The following is a 12496-nucleotide window of genomic DNA, read 5'->3' as shown; positions in this document are numbered from 1 at the left end:
ATAATAATAAAAAAGCTAAAACAAAAATCATAATTATAATATGTAAAAAAAAATGAACCTTAACAAAAAAAGTGCAGAAACACAATCAATCATCATATCCTAGAAGATTACGAAAAATCTCAAGGGTTTGGGTGATATTGGTGGAAGATTATTTTATGTGTATTTTAAACTAAAAGTCTCTCAAAATCCATTCAACAAAAAAAAAGTCATCAAAATATGTAGACTTTTGAATACCAAGAAACATAAAAAAATCTTTTAAACAAAAAATAAAAAAATCTTTTAAAATCAATTGAAATCTCAATTCAATGCACCTGACATTTTATTCTCCATCGGGCATCCTCATGGCATCTACTTCTTTAAATAAAAGATAAAAAAATCCTTAAGTTCATTAAATAAAAAAATAAAAAAATATGTCAAATTCCAATAATGTGTCGCTTTTGTAAAAAAAAAAAAACTTGCGAGCTCTTCGAATAAATGAATGATAGTCTCTATAGTTTTTTTTTTTAAAAAAAGCAGGTTAAAAAAATTAAGTGAGGAGGAATTATCTTATCTAAGTATTTATATTTCAAAAATTTAATTTAATTAATTATGTTGAAGAATTTATTAAATAGAAATCCCAAGATTGTGCTACAGTGACAGTGTAACCCAGTAACAAATAACAATACAAACTTACCACATAGCTTAAAAATTTGAAATTCAATGACAACATCGATTTCTATTGGCGGTCACGCAAATCCCCAACACCGGCATGTAATTCTAACTAAAAATGCTGATGAGATGAAAAGACAAAAAAGGACAAGAACACATCGTGTCTGAAATTGATAATCTCGACTTTCGTTTCTCTCTCTTAAAAAAAAAATCACTCTCACACCAAAAAAAAAACCCCAAAAAACCAAACCCTTCGTAGCTCGTTTTTCACTTCAACGCGAGATCTAATCGAACACCTGGTATGCACCGTTTCTCACTCTTCTTTTGTTCTTTTCTATTTCATTTCTTTCAAACATCGAATCTTTCTTCTGTTTTCTTGTATGTTTTACCGAATTCTTGAGTGAAAATAGGGATTTTCTTGTTGATTTTTTGGAATGATTTTTTTGAATTTTTCTAGTTTTGATTTTTGTTAGATAAAAATTTAGAGGAATTCATGGAGGAACCAGAGAAGGGTTTGTCTAATTGTGAAACTTCAGAAACCCTAGATGGGTCTGTGAGGGGTCAGGTTAACGTTGTTGGGGAAGATGGGGTTTGTAATGGGCAGGATGAAGTGGGCTGTGGTGGTGATTTTGTTAAGGGTGGGGAGGATTTGAGTGAGGATGTGAAATCTGTTGGGGTAGGTGATGGGACTGAGGTTCAGTTTGAGGACGAGTCGCAGGTTGTGGGATATGAAGAAGGTGGGAGTGAGAATGCGGTGGTTGAGTTGGGTAGCGTGGTTTTGGAACAAGAAATGAGAGATGAAGCAGTAGTTGGTGGTGGTACTGGTAATGAGTCTTATACAGTTGTTGAAACAACGGGTGGTGACTTTACTATGGAGGATGGTGCTGGAGACGTAGATCATGAGATGACAGATATTAGTGGTGAGAATGCTTTAGGATGTTCGATAACAGGTAGTTCTGTAGGGGGAGAAAATGTACAAGAAAAACAGAAAGATGGGAATGTGATTGGTCACGGAACACCAGAAGATGGTAATGATGTGATCGTACAGAGTAATAAAATTTTGGATAAAGGAGAGCAGCCAATTTGGAATGATAAAGTTGACATCGACTCTGATGATGTTCATGAAGTTGTTTATGGAACTGGAGTTGAAGTAGACAAGACCCTTTTGAATTCTGATGAAAATCAAAGCTCTATTGATCAACAAAGAACAGAAATAAGTAAAACAATGAACCATACTGCAGAGATTAAAGGTAAGATATCTATTGATCTCATTGCTATTTGTTTTCTAGTTTAACTAGTAATTGAAATTGTAGTAGTAAATGAGAACGTTTGGTTGTTTTTATCTTTCAGATAATAATGCTTGTGGTCCTGTTGGTGCAGGTACGCTGGAAAACTTGGATGCTAATGCAATTGGAGAAAAAGACGCTCAAATTACTGACCAAGGGAGCCATGTGCCGTTGTGTGACGGAAAGCAAAAATTCAGCAATGAGTCAAATATGAGGCAAAACGTTGAAGAGCGAGAATTTGTTTCTGAACAGGTTGGTCCAAATGGAGGGCAGGAAATCGAAGAAGAATCTAATGAAGCTGGAAAGAGAAATCCAGCAGATGGAAAAGCTGCAAAACATGCACTCGTGAAGCCTGGTTTTTCAGAAATAGTTAATCAGGCACGGTATTCTCTACCAACAGAAAAAAAAGAGGGCGAGTTTTCTCTATCTGATATGGTTTGGGGAAAAGTGAGGAGCCATCCATGGTGGCCTGGTCAGATATTTGACCCCTCGGATGCATCTGAGAGGGCAATGAAGTATCACAAAAAAGATTGCTATTTCGTTGCATACTTTGGTGACAGAACATTTGCATGGAATGAAGCATCTCAGTTAAAGCATTTTAGGGCACATTTCTCCACAATTGAAAAGCAGAGGAGTAGTTCAGAATCATTCCAGAATGCTATAGACTGTGCTTTGGATGAAGTTTCAAGACGAGTCGAATATGGGCTAGCATGTTCTTGTATACCTAAAGACACCTATGACACGATTAAAAGCCAGACCATAGAGAACACTGGGATTCGAAAGGAAATAAGTTTAACACATGGGGTGGATGAATCTCTAAATGCTAACTCATTTTCACCTACGAAACTTATAGATTATGTGAAAACACTATCTGAGTTGCCTACAGCTGGCTTTGATCGCTTGGAGCTTGTGATCGCTCAGGCTCAGCTGCTTGCATTTAATCGTTTTAAGGGCTTCTCTTGCTTGCCAGAAATACAACATTGTGGAGGTGGTGACAAGGACAATTCATTTGTTGATGATGAACAAGATTTTTGTGAAGTTATTGAGAACGATCAAGCTGATCCTATAAATTTAAAAAAGAGAAGCAGCACCCGTCAAAAGCGTAAGCATAATTTCAAGGATACTATCCATCCAACAAAGAAGGAAAAAAGGATGTCAGACCTAATGAATGGGACTCCAGATTCTCCAAACGGTGATTGTTTCATTCCAGAAAATCTGGTTTGTTTCCCTCCAGAAAATCTGGATTCACCGGAACATTCCAAGAAAAGGAGTGCTAGCGATCCTTATGCCGATGACTCTGAAATGCAAGATGGCAGAAAAACAATTTCTGTTGCAAAAGTTTCAAATACCACAAAGTCATCATTTAACCTTGGTGACTGTATTCGTAGGGCTGCTAGTCAACTCACTTCGCCACCTTCTTTATTGAAGTGTTCTAGTGACCGGTCTCCGAAGACAGATGGAGACATTGATGGTTTTCCTGAGAATGGATTGGATGTTTCTCTCCCAACTGTTGAGGATGATGAGAACATGACAGAATATTCTTCTCTAGATGATTTGCTATCTTCACTTCAGTGTGTGGCACAAGAACCCCTTGGAGAAAATACTTCTCTGAGTGGCATAGTCAGCTTCTTCTCTGATTTCAGGAATTCTGTAATTGTGGCGGCTGATTGGAAAGATGTTTTACGTACGGAGAAAGTTGGTACTAAGAGGAAGAGACCACCACCCATAGCTGGAACTGGATCACCTGAAACATTTGAATTTGAAGATATGAGTGACACATATTGGACTGACAGGGTCATTGACAATGGCAATGAAGAGAAACCAGTGCAACAACCATTGCGGAAAAACCCGAAAAAAGACGAACAACTTGTCGCTGCTAAGTCACCGAAGCCTGCTGCTAAGACACCAAAGCCAGCTAAGTTACCGAAGCCAGCTAAGTCACCAAAGCCAGCTCAAGTCGATCGTAGGCCCTATAACAAGAAAAAGAATTCCGACAACAACCATGCCGAGACTTCTGAAAAGCCTTCTGGTTATATAGATGAGAATGCTCCTGCTGAGCTTGTAATGAACTTTGCCGAGTTCAATTCTGTTCCCTTAGAAACAAACCTTAACAAAATGTTTAGGCGTTTTGGACCACTAAAGGAATCTGAAACAGAAGTTGATAGAGTAAGCAGCCGGGCAAGAGTGGTCTTTAAGAAGTGTGTAGATGCAGAGGTAGCTTTCAGTAGTGCTAAAAAGTTCAACATATTTGGATCAGTATTGGTAAATTACCAGCTTAATTACACTCCAAGTGCTCTGTTCAAAGCTTCATCTGTTGATGCAACACAAGACCAGGAAATGCTTCTTGATCTCTCCAATTTTGACGTTAATATGGTCTAAATTGTTTGGTACGTAGTTTTTATTATACTATTTCACACTATTTTAATTGATACATTTTGATAGGTGCAATTTTATGGTATTGTGAATTTGCGATTGGGAAGGCTATTATTAAACGAACTTGTTTCTAAAGTAAGTAATGGTGTGTCCAGTGTCCACCTTTAGTTTGATCTTACGGTGCTTCTGATCTTAATCCACTACATTGATTTGCGGATGTATACTACTTTGTTTATTTAAAGATGAACTCACTCAAATATTCTTGAAGGGCAGTAGAAACTTTTCAAGAAACATGCCTGCCGCAGAGCAATATACATAGATGATAGAACACAAATTACACAATCAGAGAGTCATCTGGAACATAAAATTTTACATCCTGAAACTTTAAGGGATATCTACAATCTAAGACTAAGTTTATTTTTCAAGTATTAAAGGTATCGTGTTTTAAGTTTTTAATGATTATTCAGCAACAATCTGAGTCAAGGTAGTTAAAGTCAAGATTTAAATCAGAATCGGAAAGGGAGGTTGAAGTTGTAAATTATGAAATTGTAACACGAATGGTATGATTCTACAAAAAATTCATAAAACCCATGTACATACAAGTTCATACATATATATGCTTTATAAAGTATGCATTTATAAGAGTGAAGAAACCTTTAAATCACAAATATTCCATACCTCAATTCATAGGTAAAAACTGTTAGCATTAGGGCCTTTTTAGTGCTTGAAAATGAAAAGATGATGATGAGTTTGGGCTCAATACTCATCATCTCATTGTAACAAAATGAGTTGGGCCCTGATGGCCCAATGGTCGACACCCATCTGTCATCCAGAAACCAGACCAAAACCCTTAGCCGCATAGTTGCAACTTGCTAACATGCACAACACAAAGAGACCAAACTTCCACACACCGAGAGCGATCCCTTGCACAACACAGAGAACAGAAGCTTTTGCACCCACAACAGAGTTGCACGCAAAAACAGGGCGAAGAAGAGGCTGACAAATATGATGCAACGGGGAAATCTGGAGCATAGACACAAGACCAGGAAAATTACTGTTTCCACTGTGTTTATGTCTTATGATTTTTCCCGGAGATTCAACACAACAATTTTGCATGGGATCGGATCAGACAATATCATAAAATCGTTGATTCTATGTGATAAATCACAATTTTGACTATACCTTGATCTGAGTACAATTTGTGACTGTAAAGAGTTGTTGCAGTTGAAAAATATAGGAAAAAACAGTGTGTTTTTTTGTTTGCACCATACATCTTGTGTCCTTGGTACGGTACAATTTTTACATTTAGTTCAAAATGACATGTAATGCAAACAGAATAAAGTATGTACTATAACTGATCTTTGTGATTCTCATTTTAGGGATTGTTTACAATTATATGGCGGCATAAATTTGGCTGAAGAAATTTTTACAAAGTGGCTGCTGAAGAAGGTATCCAGAATGTTGATTCGTCCGGACATTAATTTTTCTGTGAAAGAGATATTTTAGGCAGTAGGATTCCTTTGTAGTTTTGTGTATAGCTTTTTCAACTGACCCTCATTTGTAGTTGCCATCACTCTCCTTTCAGAATTGTTTTTATTTCTCTAGTCTGAATATTGGTCTTGTATCAATATCAATTCTACATATACTAGTCATCAGTGATTATACTAGTCATCCCTTTGGAGGGATACAATTTGCTGTTAGTCAAATTAATTATATGCATGCCTCATTAGTGTTAAGCGCGGTAGTTTTTAGTTGTTAATGCATCGTTGTAGAAATCTTCGTATTTTGCTGCATGTGTTTATGTTTTGACACTTCTGAGTAGGAATTTTGAGTATTCATTTTATTGAAATGTGAGTGAATCATCAATTTGATCTCTAAAATTGTAGGAATAATCTGATTCTTGAATTTAACAAATTTCCTAAACTACAATTTTTGAGGGAATAATCTGATTTTTGAAGTTTTAATTTATGATTCATTTTGAAATTTGTAAAGTCAGGGATCTAATGGAAACTACAATTTGAAGGACTAAATTGATGATTTATTTTGATGGTTGCTCTTTGCCTCCCTAAATTGATCATAATCCCCCCATGTCCCCCCACCTGCAAGGAGATATCTCTTATCTCTTGGTAGTGCAAATCTTATTGGAAGATATCTTCCGGTAGTATAAATTTTACTAGAAGATATCTTCAGGTAGTGCAAATCTTATTGGGAGATATCTTTCGATAGTGTGTTTGTTAGTATGAGCAATTCGGGGATGAATGGAGGACAATTGTGTAGGCTGTGAATTGTTGGCTGTGAGCCAACACTCTGAAACATGTGGATAAGAGAGTTGTTCTCCATTAAGCAATTCACAGCCACTGATGGTAACAATTGTTTAATAGAGGGAGAATGTTAACATATGCACATATGACACATGTTAACATTCTCCCTCTATTAAACATGTACTCTATTAAGCAATTCACAGCCACTGATGGTAACAATTGTTATGAGCCAATGACCATAATCTCCCTCTATTAAACGGTTCAGAACTCAAAGACATGACTATGTAGTGAGCAGCATTATATAGATGTAGCCCAAATTGTATCATATTGACTATCGTTTGACTATGTAGTGAGCATTATATTGATGTAGCCCAAATGGTAGATGATGGATAGACATCAACTTTGACTTCACACTTAATCACCAGTGCATGCCTAGAGGATGAGAACATGCTATGTCTCATTCCTTTTGTGTAGAAGGTCTTGAGAATTCTTAGAGATACTTTGATAAAATTTTTCTTTGTTTCTCATATCTACACACTTGAGTGCACAATTAGTAGACAAATTGTTTCTTTGATTTGATATCATCAAAACCAAAATGTGTGCTTTGAATGTTGAATGGAGGACAACTCTCTTATCCACATGTTTCAGAGTGTTGGCTGTGAATTTCCAAAGAATGCAGTGCACTATTACTTCTTATATCTAGAGGATGTGCTAATTCTGAACGTTCTACACATTAAAGCACACATTAACACTTGTTGACAACAAATCCAGAGAGCTGTTCTTTAACTCTGATTTGCATCAGTGGATTGACATGAATATGAATGGTAAAATAAGTTGGGTTAAAATTGAGGATTGACAAAGTTATTGGCCTCAAGCTTGTCATTCTCTATGGATTTGGCATAGTAAAGAAGAGCATGATGAGTATACTTGCACTTACTCTCCAAATTCTAATATAGCGAGGTATATAATAGAGTACATGATTGCTAAATGAGTTGATAATCATAGAGTCCTACGACGGTTGGGTGGAAACCTTCCATGGGTGATTGGGTGATGCTTAATACCGATGATGCAAGAAGGGGAATTCTATTTTTGGTTGTGGTGGTGGAAACCTTCCATGGGTGATTGGGTGATGCTTAATACCGATGATGCGAGAAGGGGAATTCTATTTTTGGTTGTGGTGGTCTCATTCGATGATGAAGTAGTGAGTGACTTTGTGGTTTTGCAAAGAGTTTAAGAGATTGTAGTATATTGATAGTAGAGCTTGGGGTGTGATCACGGTCGTTTCGTGGTCAAATAATAATTTAAATTAAAAGTAGTACAAGGTAGTGACCTTGGTCGTTTCGCAAGGACTCACGATCGGTTTAACAATATTAGAATGAATTTAAAGGTTGCAATTTGGGGTTTTTTTTGTTTGTGGAAGCAATAACAGAGATTACGAATTTAATTAATATAAAAGCAATCAATCCATTAGTTTTAGGCAACTTTGTTTGTCATCTATCATAGGTTCTTATATGAATATTCATACAGTTTATGCTTCGGCTGATTATAGAACTAATTTAACAAGCGAAAATCAGTTTTATAACGAATTCGTTGATTAAGCACCAGCGTGTTCGACTAACTATGGCGATGATCAAGCGTCACCAATAACACAGTTAAAAATCATAACAATAATTCGGCAGCCCTATTTTGCAAGCGAAAATAATATAACAATTTCTTATTCAGATTAATTTGAACAAGCGTGAATTAATTTGAATAGTCTCAATGTTATGAACGTGAAACAAAATAATTAAGCATCAATTGCATCAACTCATACACAAAAGAGAGACAAGAAAATTGATATATGATAAGCATAAACATAACGATTTGCTATTAAAACCGAACCTCAAGATTCGAGAACAAAGTTCCTTACACCAATGGATCAATAGAAGTTTAGTTCTCCATGGAAGATGACAGCTGCTCTAGGGTTTGAATATTTCGTGAACAGTGAATGATAACCCTAGCTGCCTTTTTTCGGTTTAAATAATACATGGAACGGGCCTCAAAACAATTGGGCCGAAAAATATAAAGTTGTGCTGAATTAAATTCGTCTGGAACATAAACGCAATTATTTGACACACTTGCGCTCCGAACTGGGTTTTGGCCTCAACATGAAAGTCGTAGCTCTTGATCTCAGCTTTCCAACGCATCTTCCCGCGCCTCAATCCGATATTTGTAACTCCAGTTATGACCTGCGGACCGGAAGGGTGTCAAAGTGCTATTTATTCATAAATTAAGTGCGAAAATAAAATAGAGTTAGAAATAAACTTAAATATAAAAACACCTTAAAATAGTGAAAATAGTAAATTAAACCATAGGAATACACTAGTACAATAGTAGAAGAATGTGCATTAAAATGCACTGATCAAATTCCCCCACATTTGAACTTTTGCACTCCGAGCAAAACTCAAATGAAAAATTTAAAAACAAATCACAAGCAGTCAACATATTCCAGGTTTCAAGCTTCAAACCTTGGGTCAAAATTCAAAGATTGGCACAATTCTTATCTATCAACTTTCAATAATAATCTTGCGTGTGTGTGTACTGTCTCCCACTGTCAACCAAAGTAATGTCAAGATCCCTCTCTGAAACTACCATTCTAGATGCTAAGTTGTCATTCTTTTCCTATAATTTTGGATTTAACCAGAATTTCGGACTAGGGGGGGCTATTTCTTTTCAAGAGATCCAAAGCTTTTCAACATCAACTCAGGGGCAACTACCTTCAAGCTTTATTATAGTTTATTATTATTTATTGTTTTTAAGCTTTAGGTACTAGTCCACCTTTTCACCTGACGGGATCTTACTTGTAATAAGTCCAACCTGTTACTCAGAGTAGAGCATCCTACACAGCACTTGTTCCTCCAGTTTCGGGCACAGGAACTTGTTCCTCCAGTTTCGGGCACAGGAACTTATTATATTCATTAGTTTTAGCTCTTAAACAGTTTCCCTTTTTCTCAATTAATAGCAATGATCGGTCTATCTGTTACTCTAGCCTTTCCCCCACACTTAGTTCTAATCATACCTCCATTATATTCAAATTAGAGAACTTAGTCTAAAGAATAAATATTTCAGAGATTTATCTAGACATTACTAAGTTTGACAGTGTTCAAGCAGTTGTGCATTAAGTTGCAAAGACTATCATGTCAAGTATCAAAACAAAAAACTCCAAAAATTTCACTGACCCTACAGCTATCTGTCCTAGCCTTAGAACATGTGACTACTCATGATGATTTATTTTATTATTATTATTATTATTTTTTTTTTTTAAAACACAAAAATGTAAATGTAAATGTAAAATGTCCCTCCCCCACACTTAAACCAGACAGTGTCCGCAATGTAATCTAAACATAAAGTGAGAGTAAAGGAAGGAACACACCCGAGGGGCTAAGGTGTAGCGGCTGGTGCTGGTGCTTCTATGTCTGGTGGTTTTGGTGGAAGCCCTTCCACACTTTTATGGAGCAGCTTCAACCGCTGTCCTTTTGCTTTGAAAACCTTGCCAGTACCTGTACTTTTAATTTCTATAGCACCAGAAGGAAAAACATTAGTCACGACAAAGGGGCCAATCCACTTGGATCGAAACTTACCAACCATATCTTTCAGGCGAGACTTAAACAGCAAGACTTTTTGGCCAACAAAAAATTTCTTTTTGGAAATCATCTTATCATGGAAGTGCGTAGTCTTTTCTTTATCATGGGAGTGTTTGGTTGGGGCAGCCGGAATGTCAAGAACTTTAACCGTACAGACCGCCTCATTGACAACAACTTCACCTGTATGAATGTTATTATCCTGCAAATCAGATTCAACCTTAGCACAAACAGAGCAAAGGTTAGTGTTAGTAACTAAATCCATATAAAAAACAGAATGTTCTTCCACGGGATGTTTCTCATCAAAAATGTTAAACTTAGCGACAATGTCGCCAAACTCCATGGACATGGTTCCATCATAAACATCAACTTTTGTTCTTGCCGTTCTCATGAATGGTCGGCCTAGAATGATGGGTGCCCTGCTGGAATTAGTTTCGCCCTCCATGTCTAGAATGTAGAAATCTGCAGGAAGAATCAAGTCATTAACTTGAACTAGGACATCTTCTACCTTCCCAGCAGGGCGGACATTGCTCCTATTTGCTAATTGCACGATTAAACCTGTAGGCTGCAAAGGACCAAGATCAAGGTTATTATAAATAGAAGTAGGCATAACATTAATACCTGCTCCCAGATCAAGCATACAATTTTCAAACTTGCGATCCCCAATGGAACAGGGAATAGCAAAAACTCCTGGATCATCACACTTTTCTGGCATGGTCTGACTGATAACTGAGACATTAGCTGAGGAACCAGTTTTGGGCTGAATGAAAGCAGAAACATTTCGTCCCAAACTGACTCTCTCATTTTCCTTCAACTTCCTCTTGTGTGTGCACAAGTCTTTCAGGAATTTTGCATATTTAGGAATCTGTTTAATTGCATCAAGGAGAGGAATGTTAACCGCACATTTTCTGAATACATCTAAAATCTCCTTGTCTTCCTCAACTGTCTTCTTGATATTTTTCTGCACCCTTTGAGGAAAAGGAATTGGTGGCACATATACTCTTTCTTTTTCGGGTTCGGTCTCAATTGTAACAGAAGGAGGTTCAGGAGCAGATGATGATGCAACGGTTTTCTTCTTCTTTTTCTCTGGAGCTGGCTCTGACACTCTTCCGGATCTCAAAGTAATTGCACTCACATTCACATTCGGATTCGGCACTGTTTGTGCAGGAAGGTTACCCGAGCCTTGAGCTTGTAGTTGGCCTATTGCATTGGCCATTTGTCCCATCTGCGTTGTCAGGTTCTGAATGCTAGCATCTGTTCGTTGTGCCAGTTGCTTGACAAGGTCTTCCAGTGAAGAAGTGGCTGGTGGGGCAGCAGGGACTGCAGCTTGTGACTGATTCCCATATTGGAGGTTTTGATGATTCCTCCAACTAGGGTGATATTTGTTGGTGGAGAGGTCAGGATTGTTGTACCTGTTTTGATTGTAAAGGGCTGCTGCTGCTGCATATGCTTGAGGAAGCTCAGTTATTGTTTCATCTTGTAGAATGGGGCATGTATCAGTCGGGTGCTCAGAAGAAGTACAAATACCACACACTTTTGCTGGTTGAGCTTTGCTAACTGCCAACTTTTTCACCAAGGAAGTAAGTTCATCAATTCTAGCATCAAACTTGGTTTCGAGCGCCTTGATGGAGGAAGAGGAAGACTGAATCTCATTTACACTTGCAGAATTATTTCTGGTTGTAAACTGTTGCGAGTTGAGTGACATGTTTTCGATCAAGGCCTTTGCAGCAGCTGGAGTTTTATCAACAAGTGCTCCACCACTTGCAGCATCCAAAATGTTTCGATCCATTGGTAGCAACCCTTCATAGAAATATTGGATGAGTAATTGCTCGGTGATCTGGTGTTGGGGACAACTGGAAACTAGATGTTTGAATCTTTCCCAGTACTCTGCCAATGATTCGTTTCCTTGCCTAATGCCGCATATTTCTTTTCTGATTGATGCTGCTCTAGAAGCGGGAAAGTATCTCTCTAGAAAGACCTTCTTCAGATCATTCCAAGTTGAAACAGAATTTGGCTCAAGGTAGTAGAGCCAGTCTTTAGCAGCACCTTGTAACGAGAATGGAAAGGCTCTCAACTTGATGTGGTCTTCCGTGATACCTTCGGGCCTCAATGGTGTGGAGCACACAACCTGAAATTCCTTTAAATGCTTGTGCGGGTCCTCACCTGCAAGACCATTAAACCTTGGCAACAAGTGTATTAAACCAGATTTTAGTTCAAAAGGTACATCAACTTCAGCATATTCGATACATAAACCATTGTAATTAACATCAGGAGCAGCAAGCTGCCTCAATGTTTGTTCAGCAGCCAT

General features: G+C 37.5%; 2 protein-coding genes across 2 annotated transcripts; one reads left to right on the top strand and one right to left on the bottom strand.

The window, feature by feature from the left end:
• Positions 1-784: 784 nt before the first annotated feature.
• Positions 785-6007, top strand: LOC123907452. Its single transcript, XM_045957746.1, has 4 exons — positions 785-947; positions 1122-1898; positions 2029-4321; positions 5687-6007. Exons 2-3 carry the CDS (start codon positions 1142-1144, stop codon positions 4311-4313), a joined length of 3042 nt encoding a protein of 1013 aa, XP_045813702.1. The 5' UTR covers positions 785-947; positions 1122-1141; the 3' UTR covers positions 4314-4321; positions 5687-6007.
• A 1192-nt stretch (positions 6008-7199) lies between these two features.
• On the bottom strand, positions 7200-12496 carry LOC123891616. Its single transcript, XM_045941524.1, has 3 exons — positions 12106-12496; positions 10108-11988; positions 7200-7294 (listed from the first exon to the last, which is right to left on the bottom strand). Exons 1-3 carry the CDS (start codon positions 12494-12496, stop codon positions 7200-7202), a joined length of 2367 nt encoding a protein of 788 aa, XP_045797480.1.

Source organism: Trifolium pratense, linkage group LG1 (assembly GCF_020283565.1).
Source record: "Trifolium pratense cultivar HEN17-A07 linkage group LG1, ARS_RC_1.1, whole genome shotgun sequence".
Lineage (NCBI taxonomy): Eukaryota > Viridiplantae > Streptophyta > Magnoliopsida > Fabales > Fabaceae > Trifolium > Trifolium pratense.
Note: the sequence above shows the minus strand (reverse complement) of the source record. Positions and strands in the feature narration are given on the sequence as shown.